General features: G+C 36.8%; 1 protein-coding gene across 2 annotated transcripts in view; it reads left to right on the top strand.

Moving 5' to 3' along the window:
- INVS (inversin) overlaps positions 1 to 19,494 on the top strand; it is an 81,934-nt gene that overhangs the window by 32,956 nt on the left and 29,484 nt on the right. For both annotated transcript variants that reach the window (XM_063397982.1, XM_063397973.1), the window contains exons 4-7: positions 2,960 to 3,133; positions 5,300 to 5,467; positions 12,567 to 12,747; positions 16,321 to 16,430. In XM_063397982.1, the coding sequence (XP_063254052.1) occupies positions 2,960 to 3,133; positions 5,300 to 5,467; positions 12,567 to 12,747; positions 16,321 to 16,430 (633 nt within the window). The remainder of the gene's footprint in view (positions 1 to 2,959; positions 3,134 to 5,299; positions 5,468 to 12,566; positions 12,748 to 16,320; positions 16,431 to 19,494) is intronic.

Genomic DNA, 19,494 nt, shown 5'->3' on the forward strand with positions numbered 1-19,494 from the left:
TTACATCTGCCTTCAAGGCATGTTGATACATTCCATACTTATGAACTTAAGCAGTAATCAACTGAAGCTGGGGAAAATTTCTATTGTCATTAAAAAGCACAATATTGTTTTCTAACAAGTGAAAAGAAGACAGCAAAATTCATGGTATTACTAAAGAAAAGAACAGCAGTCAGAAGCAAAAACATGAATAAGGATTCAAATAAGTAATGTAAATACAGGTGTTTTCTCTGGAAGTATTAAAAAGAAACCTTAAATCACTTGGAAGAAGCAGAATCTTTTGTGTTTCAGAATGAAGGGATTTATTACAAATTCATTTGCTAAGGAGAAGGAATTGTTGGCTAAGCATGCAAGAGAATTACTTAGTAGTAACTGATGGAAACATGTGTAATAGCAAATATGAAATACAGTATAGGTAGAGAAATTCTAATAATAAAAAGGCATGTTACCTTAGTTTTATGCATTATTTTAACTTTCAGTCTTCTTTACAGTGGAATTCATTCAAAAGCAGAATATACTTGTAAATCTTCCAGTAAGTACCCATCAACAAGACAAAAACATTTTTTTTCTCTCATGGGTATGCATGCACTCTGTGCAGAAAATATTGAAAACAACCCAAATATATTATCTTCTGTGATGGAGAAAAGCAGCTACATTTCTTCCTAAAGTAATATTCTCTCAAGTTATTTAATATTGTCTTCCTCCAGTTTAGGTGCCAAACACATCATGATACACTGAGATTTTTTTGCTTGTTTTAATTTTTCTTTTTTAATGAGTTTTGTAAATTTTTCTCATATTTGCCTGTACAGTGTAATGGTACTAAAGAGAAGTATTCCCATCCCTAGCTCCACCCCAGATTTATGATGAATTAATTCTGAGTGTGTTCTCTGTGGTTTAGGAGCTCTGCAGACATCATGTTGTTCTTCCCCTGTACTTTGGAGCATACCTTGGTATGTGTCTGTGTACTAAAGGGACAAAATCCTGCAGTCATGCTTTCTCTGACACCCAGCAGAAGGAAAAGATGTATTTGGTCACTTCTCACGGAGAACCCTGTAGTAGCCCTGCTGTCTCTGGCAAGAGAAGTTTGCATGTTCAGGCTGGTTTGTGGTGGCAGACTTTTCTTGTAAGCTGTTACTGGTGAGCAAGGACTAGTAACAATAAATGGTAGGAGCAGGATGAGGTAGTTTTGTCTGAGCTCATTCATGATTTGCTTTCCCTGATTTGTATTTTAAAATAAAATAGTGTAGCAGGGAAAAAGTCAGGTTCATTTATTTTGGCTGTACTTGGTGAAATCCATTCTGCATCTGTAAAGCTCAAGTCTTCCATTGCTATTAGACAAAAACCAGAATAATTTTTGTAAAGTATGCCCTTCCAATGCTCATGGCTGCTTTGAAAAATGAAATTTGAATATTTTTTATGCCCTGGCACTGGATACTGTGGAGCCACTGGAATCCTTTGGCCTGCCTCCATCCTACTGTTCTGCTGACAAAAGCGATTTGCAATCCTGAGCCTTATGAGATACCAAAGTGCCCCCGTTCATTAGCACTGCTTGCCCTTGTCTACTTGGTTGCCTTTTTTCATTGTTTTTCCAAAGACAGCCTAAGGGGACTAAGCTAACATGCAGAATTTATAAAAGAATTGTAGTAGACTGAAGTATGTTAATTTGCAGGTAGTTTCATAAGCAGAAGAATCCAAAGACGTGACTTCTATTGATTTGAGTGTCACCTTTCCTGTGTACATTGTCTAATAAAGCTTCATCAAATGCTCCAGCTTTTCCCTGAGTAGGGGAGAAATAGTACAATTTATCTTCTGAGCTTTCTATTTTCATTATAGTTTTAGATAATGATCTGTATGGGAAATCGGCAAAAACTAGTGTCTTGGGGAAATGTTGGAAGACAGTGAGCAAAATCAGGAGAACAACACACTCCTTTCACTTTAGGCAAAGTTAAAAGTTAAAGTGTAAAAAGAGCAGAGGTGTTTAAGCCATGATAACTAAAGGTAGGTGCAGATGTTTTGCTTTAGTGAGTTATTTCTCCAGCAGTTGCTGATCCTCGATTGCAACTTAACTGCTGAAGGTGATTAGATTAACCCATAGGCTTTGGGAAGTGGAAGCATCAAAATGTTGTATGTAGTATCTCTCCTATACAGAAAATAACTTTCAAGCAAGGGTTAGCAAGTCAAGGCTGGCTGTAGTACTAAATCAGTACAGCTTCTTCATGATGGCATGTTCATGTCTTCAGTTTTTTACTGGCTTCTTCAGTGATTTGAGAAAAAAGAACCAGATTGGGGGTTTTGGGATCCATTCTCATTTATTATATCATTATATTTATATCAAAGAAGCATTTCTGTGTTCTTTCGAAAACCTAGTTAAAGTCCTAGTGTGAAGTATTTTGAATGTGTTGTAAAGCTGTCTGTCCCATCCATTTATTATATATATTGTAGACCAAAACTCATACAGTTCTCAATTTAAAAATGTAAGAAACAGTCACTTTTGCATATATTTGCTATGTGTTCAGATGAGTACATTTTATCTTTCTGAATCATTCCTGGTTATTTTTCTTACTTTCATTTTGAAAATTATATTCTTTCTTCATGTTTAGTTTTATTCATCTGATAACTCTTTACCTTGCTGAAACCAGCATGTGAAGATCTTATCTCAGTTTTTACATGATTTTTACTGAGGTTAAACTGTTAAGAAACTGATAATATTGCAGAATTTTTGGTATTAATGAACCCTGTCTTGTTCTGCTAATGGAATATAAATATCTGAAACCAAGTGGCACAAGAGACCTAAAAATGAGGTCATGTTAACAAAAAACATCTTCATTATATGTTTGCAACGTGTTGAGCTGTTTTGCTGCAAGCTTTTTAAGGCACTGTAATATAATAAATATATAAAAATATATCTAAGTATCATAATTTGGTTTGATAAACTGACATTCTGAAATTTTTCTTTACCCAGGGAAATTACCGCTTCATGAAACTTTTACTGGCTCGGAGAGGGAACTGGATGCAGAAGGACTTAGAGGATATGACACCATTACATTTAACTACACGTCACAAAAGCCCAAAATGTTTAGCTTTGTTGTTAAAACATATGGCACCTGGAGAAGTGGATACCCAGGACAGAAACAAGGTAAAAGTACTGCTTATTTTAAGACAACTGCTTATTTTAAGATCTGTAGCAACTTTGGAAATTGGTTTTACATCAAGCAGTTGTGTGCACAAAATTATTTGTCATAAACTTTTTCTAGGTCTTCAAAGTAGAAATATTAATATTTTCCTGATGTTAATGATGTCCAAGTTCATTGCAGTGGCTCCACTGACATTCTTCTTGAGAGTAGTTACAACAGCAGAGGTTTCAAAAACCATCCAAGCCTTTCTGTAACACTGTGATCCTTGTTAGAGTCTGGATAGCATGTGCTTATGTTGTCTTTCTGCCTTTGAAAAACCTCACATTTAGAATCTTTTAATGGTAAGAGTCACTAGAAAACCGCCTATAACTACAGCAGTCATTCTGGAGAGGTCATGCTGCCTTCATGACCATGCTAATTAATTAACAAAGATATGCATAAACCACCCAAAACCATTTAGCACTCTCGCTTGTTCAGCAGATTTCCAAGGCAGTATTTAAAGCGTTGCCAGATTCCCCACAAAACATGGAGCACTTTTCTTCATGTCATGAGTAGTCACAGTAGCAAAAATGGAATTCAGGTTGGTGAAAGATGACCTCGGGCACAGAGTCCAACCTTTTTGACCCTGTTGGGCACACGGCTTTTTTGATTTCCTTGCTGCAACTGTGCACATCAAAGTTGTCAAATATGATTCCTGAACATGAGAGAGAACAGGTGTCTTTTACATCTGCGTCCATGTGGGTAACTGACTGGAACTGGCTGTAGGTGAGAGAAGTCAGTGAACCAAGGCTACGTTGGCCTTCTGGTAACCAAAAGTTTCTGCTTTCATTGCAACTCCCAGTTTCCAGGAATACTGGCTAGCTCCATGTAATAAATAACACTCATTAATTTATTACAGATTTTTACTGGTACAAGGATGTGGTGGCACTCTGTGGAGCCCTTCTTTAGAGAATGGCAAGTAAAAAAAAAGGCTGTGCTATCTTATTTTTGTTACCATGGTACTAAGCTAACAGCTGGCAGCAACAAAGAGGCTCCTTTTTGCCTTCTTCCTTTACAGAGAAGTTAAGGATATGATAGTGAACTTACACATTCCATGGCACTGTTTAAGGATGTTAATCCAGGGTATTGTACTTCTATACACAAATGTCCTGCAGGGTTTATTTCTCTGTTTCCAATTAAGCTCAAGAGAGCTGGGAGAAAAAAATCGTTCTTTATCTTGTAACTCCCTGTTAGTTGGGAGAGGTGTGTCTGGTAAATTAAATACTTGTGAATATGCCAGTGTTTTGCTGGTTAAGAAACCCCCACACATTGGTTTGCTTATGTAGTTATGAACATTGATAAGGCCTGTAAAAAAAGCTGTTGGCAGTCAGGAATTGGCAATAGGAGCATGGGTTGCCTTTTGATGTTTTACTGGACTGCCATGGGTCATTGGGCATTGGATTCACTAATATTCAACCTCAGAATTCTGTGTCATCACAGACAGTAAAGTCAAAACCTTTGTTCAAGATGGATCCAAGTCCAGTGTCAGCATTCAGTGTCACCCTCCCCTGGTGGAGTAGTCTCTGTCAATTTGTGTTATCCCAACAGAGTTTGAAATTTAAGAGGGACCACACTAATGACTGCAGTTGTTCTATAGTGCAGCTCTGGTGCTGAGGCCTGGTTCAGATGGTCGTTCTAGCTTGGATGTCATGGCTTAATACTAAGCACAGATATTATCTCTGGGTCTGGACTGCTGCACCAAATAACCATCAGGGCAGTGCTGAGTGGCATGCACATTTTTCTCTTGCCAACAAACCTTCATAAAAAGCAGTTAGTCTCCTACCAGAGACACTTGCATTCCAAGCATAAGGGCTTCTCAGTTTGGATCTTGTATGAGGTGGTGCAGCTTAGACCTAATTCAGACCTCAGTAGCAAAGGTTTGTGATGATCTGCTCTTACTAAGGTAGATGGGCCGCTTGTTCAGTTTTACTTAAAGCCCATTTTTACAAATTTTCTGTTGTCAGCCACCCCAGGTACATGTGCTCAGTTTTTTGTCAGTGCTCTTTATTGAAGTGTAACAAAAGCTTGCTTATTTACCTGTTGTTTAAAGCTTGTTTTAGCCAACTTTAATTTTCATGTTTCAACAAATTTTCAACGTATTGAAAAAGCTTGTGAAAACTGTATTGCAGCAAACTGCATTGCATTGGAGTGCCTACTACAATAACCCAGAGCATGTGAAACTTCTCATAAAACATGATTCAAATATTGGAATTCCTGATATTGAAGGAAAAATCCCACTTCACTGGGCAGCTAACAACAAAGACCCTAGTGCCATCCACACAGTGAAATGTATTCTGGTAAGAAAGTCTGCTATATATGTATATAACACTTTCTGTCCTTACTACTTTCCTCTGATAGAAATATTTTTTATTCTTTTGCGGTTTCTCATTTTGGTTCACTGACTCTTTGAGAATGATATAATTTACTTTTCCTAATATCCAGAACTTTGTTAGAAATAATCCTAAATATTTTTGCTCTCTCGAAAAGAGTTCGATTTCTGTGGGTGAATGTCTTTGCTCTAAGTCTTGTATGGGGGGAAGGAAGGACTTAAAAGTTTTCCTGGATAAAATGGCCAGTCATATTTATCATTTCAGTTGCATTTTGCACACTGTTTTCTTTGTTATGTGACTTTCCTTCATTATTTGGAAGTTTATATCTAGTTATCTGTACAGAAAAATATTAGTTTAATTTGGTTTTTCAAGTTAGAATTCTGGGAAATATTTGATCAATTGTCAGTCAGCCCACAATCAGTTTGCTGGGAGACTTGCTACATAATTTTGTGTATGAATTTAATACTATTTCCTTGTTAGCATATTTTCTCTTTCTACAATATTTCAGTTTGTCTTCTGCAGTGACAGTTATAATGGGTACAATGAAATCATATACTCAGCTTGATTTTTACCTTGAGTTTTATTTTGTGAAAATCTCTGAACTTCACTAACATGGAAAGATACAGAAGCCTCAATTTAAATATTTTCTGTCACATTAGAACAGTCTTCCTGCATCTTTGTCTTTCAAAGGTCTTTCAGAACTTGTGTGCTCTGTCTGCCTGATTAGCTTGCAAGCTGAGAACTAAAATATGAAAATGAAAACTTTCTTTGCCTTTTTTCAAATCACACTGACAATCTTACAGTTACTGATAATATTTTTGCTATGAAAATAGTTTTAGAGAAGTCTCCAGCATCAAGGCGATTATATTTCTGTATTACTGCTGTTTATTCAATATATGTGTAATTTATATCCAGCTGTGAAATAATTTGTTACAAACAAATTTTTGCCACAAACTTTGCATTTGTATCTACTTTTCTGCCACGCTGGAGAATTAAACTTGCTGCAAAGTACATAAGGATCTCTGTATTTAACTACAGACTTTTTCAAACATTAGGTAGTCAAAAGGCAAATATTTCTTAAAGCTGTGGTGTGTTGGGGTCAGACAGGAGTGTCACCCACACAGCCACTCACCTCTTTCAAGGCAAAGAAGATGGAAGGAAGGCAACAAGACTTGTGGATGAAGTTAATGCCACTCCAGTATAGAACGCAAAAGCAGCATGCAGAAAAGGAAATTTATTCATTCTTCCCATCAGCAGGCAGATGTCAGCCACTTCCAGCAAAATGGAAAAAAAGCTTCCGCATGCTTAATCATGATTGGGAAAACAAATGGTGTAGCCATGCTCATCCTTCCTGCCCTGCCCCTGTCCCTGAGGTTTTATGGTGAGCATGATATTATATGGTATGAAGTGTTGCTTGGGTCAGTTTGTGTCAGATATCCCAGCTGTGCCCTTTGACCCTCCTTCCTGTCCTGTCCCTTCTGTGCAGCCTGTAGCTGCACACCAGTCATGGATTCATCCCACCAAGCTTCAGTAGTGACAACTGGGTTGTAGCTTTCTTCTGGAGGCTTCCAACTCCTCCTGTTTGTTTTTCATGCTGTGTGCAGTGGTATAGGGGCACTTTGGCTGGGCTGAAAAGAGTGTATTCTTGATTTCATCAAGGCTTTTTCATGCATCAGCTTAATTATTTATATTACAATTAGTTATATCTATATGGGCTTACTGATGGAGTAGGTTAATAACAAATTTAAATGAAAAAGTAATTTAGCTATGCTGTAAAGTTGATAAAACAAAAATGTTATTAGATAATCAATCTGTTGACTGAATTTTTTGTTGAGCATAAATACCTTGTGGTGGCAGTGGTGGTGCCCTGAGTTTAATCCTGCAGTAAGATCTTCTCTCAAAATTGTTTTTCTTGTCTTGAAGTGACAGAACTTCACGGCAGAGCTCAATCTTCCCCTTCTTTCTTAGCTGTTTTTTGCCATATTACCCAGTTCCAAGTCTATTGACTAAGCATCACATTTGATTCTCATTCCTCTCTAGGTCTTCTAACTTTATAGTGTTTCACATTCTATATTGTATTTCGAATGGTTATACCCATAGAGTGAAAATTTCTGTCATCTTGTGTCTTAATATATAATTGCATTTTTAAGTTCACAAAAATACTGTCTTGTGACAGCAGTGTAAGAGGCAAGTGTCTGTGTCACTGTTGCTTCCCCATTTTTAATCACATCCAACCAAACCATTTGTCTTTGCTTTCTCTAAGCACTGTGCCATTGCCCAGGCAGCAGTGAGGTATCAATGTCTACTTCCAGACTACCTTTGGTGCCTGCTGGCCAAGCTATGAAAAACAACACTGCTGTTGCTTCTCTCTCGTTATCTTTAACACTGTGGAAGAATTCCCCAGAAAATTATATTTTCTCTAGTATCCTACTTGGAATTCTCCAGTGCTGCTTTACAAAAACTTGACAGAAGTTTAGCTGCTGGTTTTATCGAGACCACAGTCTATGGCACTGAAAAATACTGTCTTGTTTTTCTGTACTCTGCCCTTTGGGTGTGATCAGATTTTGTCTCCTGTTTATAAATTCTTAAAATTAAGGGTCAATTTCTGTTTGATATTTGTATAGTACATAGTCCATTGGTATTGTCAAAGTAAACAATTATGAAAAGAGCTCAGCTGAATGCTGAGAAAGTATGTTGGGTGTGCAGGGGTGACAGTTACACACAAATTGATTTTATCTGATGTTGAAATCCATGAAATACAGCCAAAATGGAACTCTACATATGTAGAAAGTAGGCATGTGAAGTAGAGACAAACTCTAATCTGGAGGTCCTCTCATGGTCAACTTCCTTTTCCACCTTTCCAGATTGTGCTTGGTTATGTGAAAAACGTTGGGAAGATTTAAGCAGAAAAGAACAGAATAAGGTTCCATTATTATGATGGAAGCCACTGCTTAGTACTCTCTGTCTATTTTGTATCTCTTCTCTTTATTTATTCTTCATGGTAAGAGACATGACATTTGTTTATACCACACTTTCCATTATTGACTACAATGCCATTGTTCTAATTGGCACAGAAAAATGTTTAGCTTCTGTTTCTTCTCTGTATTGTGCTTAAAATGTTAATACAGTATGACAGTTTAATTATAGCTAACCAAACCCACTTAAAATCTAAAGAAATTATACTTGTGAATGTAGGCAGAAACAGGCCTAGAAAATTTTAAATGGCCAAAAAATTCAAAACATGTGAAGAGTTTTAAACTAGAATATAATTAGTGGCTTTATCACTGGAGATTCTGTACCATTTTGCAAAAATTACACTTTTGACTATGGGGAATATTTCTTGATAACATCAATGACTTTAAGCCAGGAGTTTTAGGATTCATTTATTTAGAGTGTTGTGCTTCTGGAAAGCTTGAAAATTAGCTGTCAGGATTACATCAGGAAATTATAAGTGAAGAAGCATTTGTTTTCTTGTTTGTCTGTTTTGTTCAAACACATTTTCCTCTGGTGGACTTAGAATTTCAGTAATAACTTCTTTGCCTATCATAACTCATGTTTAGCCATTCTTAAAAGTGATTCTCATAAAATGAATTTTTGCAGTAGGCTCTATGCTCCCCCTGCTGAGCTCTGTGAATAGACAAAAAGTAAGTGTATTATCAGATAGCCTTCTCTTGAGAATTATTAAAGTTAGGGAAGAACATATAAGTTTTCACTGTAGTGGTTCAGGTAAATGCTTTTGAATGCTTATCAAAAGTGTTACACATGCATTGATTATTGTGGTTTGTGCATGTAGCAATGTTAACTTTGCATTTTTAGTTGAGAGTCATATTTATCATTATGTTTTTAATAGGGTGTTATTGTACTGATGACTGCATATATTAGTGAACTTCAGTATGTTTTGAGTATGTTAATTTTTGACTCTAACAAAACATGACTGACAGGACTGATACCTAATCTAAAACTGATGAAGTTTTTTGTCTGAGATGGGCAACTTAGTTAACATTGGCAGATGTTATTACTGAGATACTGTCTGTCATTTTTGAAGAGTCTTGGAGAACATGAAAGGTACCTGAGGGCTGGAGGAAAGCCAGTATCACTCCAGTGTCTTGAGAAAGGGCCAGGAAACTACAGGTATCACCTCAATCCCTGGGAAGGTGATGGAACAGCTCCTCCTGGATGTCATCTCTAAGCATGTGAAGGAGAAGGTTATTAGTGGTCAACACAGATTCACCAAGGGGAAATCATGCTTGACCAATAAGAGAGCCTTCTGTGATGGCAGGACTGGCAGGGTAGGTGAGGGAAGATCAGTGGGGGTTGTCTACCTTGACTTCAGCAAGGCTTTTGACACTGTCTCCCATAGCATTGTCATAGGTTAGCTCATAGGGTGGGTTGAGGACTGGCTGAATGTCAGAGCTCAGAGGGTTGTGATCAGTGGCACAGGGTCTGGTTACAGGCCTGTATCTAGTAGAGTTCCCCAGAGGTCAGTACTGGGCCCGGTCTTTTTCCATTTATTCATTAATAACCTGGCTGAAGGGAAAGACTGTACCCTCAGCAGATTTGGTGATGATATAAAACTGGGAGGAGTGGCTGATACACCATCACAATGTGCTGCCAGTCAGTGGGACCTGGACTGCCCAGAGGGTTGGCCAGAGAGGAGTCTCGTCTAAGCTCAACAAAGGCAAACAGAGAGACCTGCACCAGGGGAGGAATCATGCTGTGCACCACTGGAAGGACCTGGGGCACAACAGGCTGTCCATGACGGGGCCAAGAAGATCGTTGATACCCTGGGATGCACTAGGAAGAGCATTCCCAGCAGGTCAAGGGAGGTGGTCTTTCCTAGAGGGTCAGCCCTAGGGAGGCCACATCTGAAACGCTGCGTCTAGTTCTGGGCTCCCCAGTTCAAGAAAGACCAAGAGTTAGTCGCGGGGGGGGGTGTGGGTCCAGCTAAGTTCTAGGAAGATGAGGAGGGGTCTGGAGCATCTCTTTCATGAGGAAAGGCTGAGAGAGCTGGGACCGTTCAGCCTGGAGAAGACTGAGAGGGGATCTTACCAATGAGAGTACCTTAGGTGTGGATGTCAAGAGGATGGAACCAGACACTTCTCTGGTGCACAGCAACAGGATAAGGGGCAATAGGTACAAACTGAAATATGGAATTCCCATTTGAATATGAAGGAAAGCATCTTTACTGAGATGAAAGGTGACTGAGCGTTGGAACAAGCTGCCTAGGGAGGTTGTGAGTCTTGTTCTCAGGAGATATTTGAAGCCCACCTGGATTTAATTTTGTGCAACCTGCTGTGGTTGAACCTGCTTTAGTAGGGGGTTGGACTAGGCGATCTCCAGAGATCCTTCCCAACAGCAACCATTCTGTGATTCGGTGATTTACATACAGTGTGCAAAGTATGTAGCTCCTTAGATCTAGAAAACCTACATTAACCAAATATTAGGAGGTTTAACTTGGCACTGTAAGAAAGTAAACAGTAAGAATCAAAGAATCAGGGCATTGCAGAGCTGAAGTTACTACTGCCATATTAACTTAGCCAGATTGCTCTTAGAAAATACAGGGAAATATAACTCTGAATGTTTGGGAGGGGTTGAGGGTTTTTTTATCCATTATATAGGAAATATAGAATGTACCGCTTTGCTCCATTAATATTTGCATAGAAACCATAATTCTGGAATTTCCTTTCTCTTTCTTGATTTATTCTACTCAATATTAGGTATTTGTTTTCTGTGTAATAGTAACTACACATCAAATAATGCAAATGCAAGCGATGCTACAGCCAGTTTGTGTACCTAGTGGAGTCAAAAGGAAAGACTGCAGTTAGTTTAGTTGAGAAAGGGGTCAGGAACTTGCTTTAACAGTTAACATGCTGCACTGATCACAATCCCTTGCTTCTCTTTCATAAATGTATTGTGATAAATAGTGTGGCTCTGTATTTTCAGGAGGATTGCTTTTCTCACTTATCATGGGTTAAAATCCCCTCTAGTGTTGGAAGTTAAAAAAATCTCAGGACTACATTCCCCTTTAATTCTGCGCAGATTTCCCATGACTTCAGTGAATTGTTCTAAATTCTTGAAGATAAAAAAGCAGACTCGCTGTGATTTACTTAAACTCTTGTCTTGACAATCAGCTTTTACTCTAGATGTTTAGTGTCCTGCTTCCTGGTTTCTACTGTATTATTGTTTACCACTTCTTTTAGTAATACCTCAATTTTCAGAAAAGTGAAATTTAAAGTTTGTATTCCATGGGCCTTTATGATATTTGCCATTTGAAGATCTCTCGGATACTAAGATGATGTCCATTTGTACCTCTTCTGCTCTTTTTCCTGAAAAAGAGTCAGAAAGAGAAATCTGTATAGAAAAACATTTGAGAGATGAAATTATCATAATAGAAAACTATATAGCTAGGGACCTTATGTGCAAGTAATTTAGCATGTTTTTTAAGAAAAGGTGATGAAAAATCAAGTTATATCTATTAATGCCTATGTTACATGATCAATCATGAAACTTTAAAAGACTTTTTAAATTCAAAATTAAGCCCATTAGAAGTAGATGCATTATTAGAAGTACTGTCTCACTTCTATCCTGTCAGCTAGAGGTGTAGACATCTCCTTTGGAATTACTTTAGGGGTATAAAATGCTAGAAGAATATTACAATGAAAGTCATAAAATTAACTTGTGCAAAAAGCAAAGTGTTTTTTGAGAAAATCTGAAGACATATATGTCATTTTCAACTTGTAAATCGTGTAAGAATTTGTAGTTATTTTCATAAGAGCCAGAGTTAATCTTTTAAAGATCCATTTAAGGAACCACTTGCACAGCAGACTAGTAAAGCTATAAGGTATGTACCAGAAATCAGGTCTTGTACAATAATTAAGTATAAAAAAGCATTCCATAAGAAATACTTGAAGGTAGCCTATACTGTAACAAAAGCATTTGATTGCAGAGCTACGTTCTATTGAACAAAGACAGTGTGTCTCTCTGAAAAAGTATTTGTAAAGATTGTATAGTTTTCTCTTCAATTTAAATATTTTTAAAATTTTGTTGTTTCTTTTACTTTTTAAAGGAAGCTGCACCTACAGAATCTCTGCTTAACTGGCAAGACTATGAAGGACGCACTCCTCTTCATTTTGCTGTTGCAGATGGGAATGTGGCAGTTGTGGATGTCCTGACCTCCTATGAAGGCTGCAACGTGACATCTTATGACAACTTGTTTCGAACTCCCCTCCACTGGGCAGCCTTACTTGGTAAACTGGACAGTGCCGAAGTCACTTAGTCATTAATTAACTGTACTGCTTAATCTTTGTCTCTGGTTTTTGTTTAATTCCAGCCTGGCAGTATGCTAACTAATCTCTTAGAGCAATAAGGGTTTCTGCTCAAGCAGGGTTAGAAGTTTGTGTGTAGACTGCCTATTTCAGCTTCAGATTCTCCAAAGCATTGTACAATGCATTACTTCAACAGGGTATATATATGCTGATGATTTAAGAACAATTTAAGAACAATTAGAATATATTGAGATTGTTCTTGCATATGCAGCTTTGATCATAGGTTAAATAAACCCAGATACTCTGAAACAGTGGTGTCTGCACAGCCCAGCGTGAAAGCAACACAATCTATGGGAGTGCATGAAAAATATCCGAGCTTCTGTTTATTTTTTGTCTGAAAAGATAACTTGAATAATATTTCTCATACAGATTTAAGCTAGTACCCTTGTTTGGTCCATATGTAAGATGGTCACATGGGGTTTGCGAGGTGCCTGAGGGAGCTGAGCTGCTCCTCCGTGCAGAGTGGTTGATGGTGGCATCATGAGTCACATGCTCATTTTCAGCCTATTGTGATGTACTGTAGTTTATATCTGCCTGGTTAAGTGGATTTATGATTATATTATCTAATTTTTATTAAACTATCCCTCACCAACTAAATAAGGGGCTTAGGAAGAATGCAGCTACTCTGATAATGCCAGCACATGTAAACAAGAAAAAATGGCAGAGTTGACACTTCTAGTACAAGCTCTTCATCAGACATCTAATCAGATCTGACAATGAGTTTTATTTGTGTGGAGTTTTTCTCTGTTTAGATTGTTACCCAGACACTCAGATGCTCTATAAATTGTAACCTTGCATATGTGAATTTTGGTTTGTATTTACAAAAACTGGATCCTTGCAAAACAAGTTAAAACCTGATTAAATGTAAATAGTCTAAGTGCTGGGAAGCACAACGCATAAAATGACAGACACAAAAGTAATATGATTGAGAAAATTTACCTCCTGTTTCCATTCAGGTGGAAAAAATAACCACTGGATAAAAGAATCTTCAAATAGTCTCTCTCCCCTTTTAACAGGCTTCATCCCAATGATCCTTTGGGACACTGCAGACAAAGAATGCCAATATAAGAATCAGATGTTCATCAGAGCGAGTTACTGCAATTCCAGTAGCAATATACATGTAGTTTGGTTATGTTTAATAAAACAAAAAAGAGAGATGTGTCTTCTCAAATTTGCATATATGTAGAGATACTGAATTTTAACAGAGAAATTGTGAAAGATTTTAAGTGTCACAGGATCAGCTTTCCAAAAAAATCATCATTATTGCTTGGCTCTGTCCAAGAAGCCAGATTTATTGTGTTTTGAAATTGATTATATTTGAGAGAAATTTTGTCTGTTGGAAAAATGGATTGTCTAATCAGTGTAGAATAAAGGGGGAAGATGTGCCAAGACCTCCGGACTATTCTGTGAACCTGATGAGGTCTCTAGGTGCTCCTGTATGCTCTTTGGGAATTTCTGGTTAGTAAATCATTATTAATTTTCAGGGTTATGGTTTTAAGTTGAAGTTAATGTTCTATGTAGGTCTTAAATAGAGTAAGATGTTACTGTATAGGTTAACAGCAGGAGATTTAAAGTGGTGCAGCATACTTTAAAGATTTAAAAACTTACTGCCACAAAGTTTCCTTAGATGTGATGGATTGCATGTAACTGCATCTTAAAGGCCTTGCTGCTCCACTTACCTTTTCTTTTGTGTAGATAAAAGTCTCAGCCATTTTATTTACATCTCTGCTAAATAAAAGTACAACAGAAACCACAGTTCTTGACCTCAAGAAATGAGTTTAAATGCTTACATTAATGGCCAAACAAGGTCCACCTTTGCACCAATTTCTTTACTGTTGCACCCAATAAAATTTTTTCTTTCAACTCCCTCAAGCCTTATTCTTGTACATAATTTAGGTAGACCTCCTGTCCTGATTATGGAGTTAAGTTCCCTTTTTCTAATTGACGATCCTGAAAGTTGAGGAATCTTTTTTTTCAGGCCCAGTACTCCTATGGTTTTTCTCGTAGGATTCCACTCCAAAGCAACTTCTTCCAGTGAACCTCAATTTACTTCTTATACTCTTGAGGTGGGGATAGCATAGCAACATAATATCTCTTCTTTAGGGGTTTCTTTGGTTGTAGGAAGGGACAGAATAATGTGACGTTCTGGATCCAGGGCTCTCTTAATGCCTAACAGGAAAGAGGAGCCTTCCTGTATACCCTAAGGCCCCTAGAAAGAAAAAAATGCTCACAAAACTCTTTATCCTTTTTGACTCAAGTTACCATTTTCTCTCATTTCTGATATTTTTGGCCATATAAAGTCTCAAAGTGCCATTTCACAAAATAGGGCTTTCCCAGTCCTCTGTGTCTTAGGTTTTAAGACCACAACTGTAGCACAGCTTCATTCTGTAATTGTTGGTGTTTTCATTAAAAATAGTCTACTGCTAGCAGGAAGGTTTACCTAACCTTTTATTTATTCTGAAGTGATTCAAGATAACTGTGCAAAAGTAACAAACTGCAAAATTGACTGCTTTTCTGACATATGAGGTACTGGGAGTTTTCAGTGTGATTTTATAGTATTGCTTAAAATACCAAATCATTAAGAATACCATTAATCATTAAGATATCCTGTGAGCTGCATATGCCAACAGAAACAAGTATATGAATGCACTGGTTGACTTTTGTGGCAATATACTGTATTTGTCTTTGTTTTCCTGTCTATGAAGTGAATATAAAGTTTACTCATCCTCCAAAAGTGTTGTGATTTTAATCTCAAAGTATTTTAATCTGTTTTTAGGGAAGGAGTTGTGTGTGAGCTTGTTTATAGCAGCTGGTGGTAGACTAACCTCTGATTCTGCTATACCTCCTCAGATGAAATTTTGGTTAAATAAAACCTAAGTGAAAAATTTACACTTGATTTCTGTAAAACAATATGATGTGTGATGAAATTGTCAACATTGGTTTAGCTTGTCTTTAAATGCAGATGGACAAATGCTCATCATCATCAGCCTGTGCTCACTTTACTCTTTCTGACTGACCTGTCACTCAAATGCAGCATCTCAATTGAGTTATTATAAGCTGTTTCTGGAAATATTCAAGCAATTCATTACAAAGTTAATATCATAGCTATCTAGCCAGTTACTGCTGGTTTCTTTATTTAGGGAAAAGCTCTAGTGATTTCTGTTTAAAGAAATTCTTTATTTATAAGTCATTCTGATTTATAGATGCCCCCCAAAATAACAATACAGAGTATGGCACTGAAGCACTATTGTGAAGAAAGTACATGCCAGACTGAATAGATCGAGTATCAGGTCTTATGTTTCTTTCTTACATTTAAACTATAATGGCTACAACACAAATATATGACTATTTATTAAAGTCTGTTCATTTTCTTCTGTTTTGTTTGAGTTTAGGTTTTTTTGTATGTCAGTGGGTTTTTTTACTTTTTTTAGACTAAGCTTTTTATTTGCTTTAGGATTTGATGCAAATTTATTTCTATTGTATTATTTTTCTCAGGTCATGCACAGATTGTCCATCTCTTACTAGAAAGAAATAAGTTTGGAACTATCCCATCTGATAGTCAAGGTGCAACACCCCTACATTATGCAGCACAGAGCAACTTTGCTGTAAGTAAAGCATACCCTAAATGTGAAGTAAATATATTTTGCTGAAATCTTTATAGTTTAGCAGTGTTTAAGTTGTTTTTGAAATCATATAAACAGAGTGTTGTTGGCATGAGTTAATTCAGAGTTCTCCTATGCTAGGTAATACAAATGTGGTTAATTTCAAACTATTAAAAGATAGATTTACAAAAACTAACCTTCTGTACAAAAAAGGCCCTTTGAGCTCTATGTTTGCATCAGAATACACAATAGTCATTCAATTACTTCAACAGAAAGCAGTGACACCTACTATTTCACATTCCTTTCAGGTTTTAGGGCTCATTATAATGAAGTCTAAGCAGATATAAGGTCTCTAAAGTAAGATGACCTGCAGGAATGTTTGCACAGCTGCTGCAGGACCAGTCAAACCAGTCTTTGCGTTCAAGAAAGCGATTAATTTATGAATATTTGGCATTATGAATGAACTGTTGTCTCGTGAAGCTCAGCTAAAGAGCTGAGTGCCTTTTGTCATAATTCTTTAGGAACACCATATTTTTTTAATTTTTAAAAGTATTTTTTAAACTCAGATAACAAAGAACGTTGGTTTCTCAGGCAGCTTAATTCCTATACTTTGGTATAATAGGTAATTTTTTTCCAGAGCAAGATCAGATACAAGAGCCAAGTACAAAACTCAGCACTTCAGTGATTGCCAGTCACAGATGTTGCAGAAGTAAGCACTCAGGCACTACAAATTAAGAAAGCTGTTCTTAAGCTCCTTTAGCTCTCATAGTTTCATACCCTCCCTTTACAGAAGGGGTTATTTAGTGCTTAATTAATGTAATACTTATGTATTCCACATTGCAACATTTTCTTAGCAGGGATAGTAATTTCTGTCTTTCTTGCATACCTACATGTTAACAAGGAAAATAAAAAAGGAAAATTTAAATTCCCTTGAGAACAATTCAAGTTAACAAATCTGGAAGTAGTATTGAAAGAGAGAACAGCCTAATATCTTTGCTTCCTTGTGAGAGTGAGTTTTGGGGCTTTCATGGGGGTTTTTTGGAGGTGGTCTTACTAAGACCATCCAGATATTTTTTAAATTCAGACATCTATTCAAGCATATCTCTCTGTGTCATCTTCACTTTAGAGAATTTTTTGTTGATGGTGATTTTTGTCCATTTAGGGCTGTGTACAATTTGGGCCTCACTCACACATCTAAAATACTTGTTGTAAAAGCCTTTCTTTCATGTTTGAGTTAGACTCATTAAAAAAAAAAAAAGGTTTTGTTTACCATCTGGTGATGATCTCCACATTCTTGTACCTTGTTTTTTTTTTCTTTTCTATATTGATGTATTCCTAAAAAGATTTTTCATACTGGCTTTCTTTCCCTGGGCTTCATTCAGTTGAATGAAGCATCTTCATTGTGTTGCTGTCTTTTGATCCCATCAGCCAGCCAAACTGTGATATCATCTGTGTTTTAAGGAGAAATAAAGTATATGGTAGAATCAGACATTCTGTTGTAATCTTGTGTACTTACAATGAATGTACTGTTTCCCATCTTGCATGAAAAGTCACACAGGAGAGTTTCATTCAGATCTGCTAGCCTCTTTTAGCTGGTGATGTACTCAATGCCCTTGCCTAAATTATGTTGGGAGTCTGTTTTCACAGTCCAGCGGTTTCTGAGCACAACTGTTTGCTTTTTTTTTTCTCCTTTACATGTGTATCATTGAGTAATTCCCACCACTGCACTCCATATACATGGTCAAACAACTGAGTGGAGATACATCCATGTTTGTTCTAGCAGTAGCAGCTCTATACTCATGGTTTGAGAGAGCCACATTGTTATTCTATTCAGTCTGCCCAGCTTTGGTTAGGTGTGGTTTTTCTCAGTTAAAATGGGATATTTCTTAGTCTCTAACTAGAAGAAAGTTTGTTCTTTTGTGTTTACAATAAATATTTGCATGACTTTCAGTTTTATTTGCTTTGCTATCTTGTTCTTTGCTCTGTTTCTCTGTGGATTACTTACTATAATATAACATTTTTGGAGTTTTTTAAAGACTGAAGAGATTTAGCCAGCACCTTATTTATGTGAAGAATGTGTTCCCTAAGACTAACTTATCCCCGCTTAGTATAGACAGGAAAAGTTCTAGAAGAAGAGACATTACCTAATATAACCACCCAAATTTAGATATCTTGGATATCTCACAGAAGGTCCCAAGGAACATTGCTATTTAAATTTTTGAACTTCATGTGTGAAGGAAGATCAGAGAATCTTTATTTCCAGATCACAGAATATTCTGAGTGGGGAGGGACCCACAAGGATCATCAAATCCAGCTCTTCAGTGAATGGCCCAAACAGGGATTGAACCCAGATGTCATTAGCACCATACTCTAACCAACTGAGCTAACATGCTTCATATTGATTTTAATATGCAGGACTAATTTTTTTTTCTGAATTTTCCCATAGGTGTTCAAAAAAATGTACTTTCCTTTCATGTATTTATATAGAATGTTCTAGTAAATGAAATGTGGATACCCCTGTCTTATTTTTAAATACTCAAAAATAATATGTAGTATTTTCTGTTTCCTGATAGCCCAGAATGAAATGTTTCATTTATTCATTTCATTCAATGAAATGTTCTCCTTTACTGTAATTTTTCAGCTTTGCTGTTTTTTATGCTGTTTCCTCCACGTTTTTTAGTAATGTTAAAATACATGTGATCTTTCATAACAAAATACGTGTGGAATTAAACTGATTGATGCTTCTATTTCCTGATTTGCTAATCATCCTGGTGTAATTTAATTTTGTTTTGTTTTCAAGTTATGGTAACTTCATTTTGGAAAATAATGCTTATAGCACGGTGGGATTTCATTCCACTTTTTCCAATTAAAAGCTGTAGAAAAGAAAGCGTTATTGAAAGGAGTGTTGTTTTGCCAAAAATTAATGGAAAAATAAAATATTTGTATTTTTTAGAACTGTATGCCTCAGCACTGAAGAAGTGCAGCCTTGCAGTGCTTTTCACTCTGCAGCATTTCCAGCAGTGCAGAGCCCTGGGAGGGTGCTGAGTTTCTGGCCTAATGAGAGGCT

Source organism: Prinia subflava, chromosome 1 (genome assembly GCF_021018805.1).
Source record: "Prinia subflava isolate CZ2003 ecotype Zambia chromosome 1, Cam_Psub_1.2, whole genome shotgun sequence".
Taxonomy (NCBI): Eukaryota; Metazoa; Chordata; class Aves; order Passeriformes; family Cisticolidae; genus Prinia; species Prinia subflava.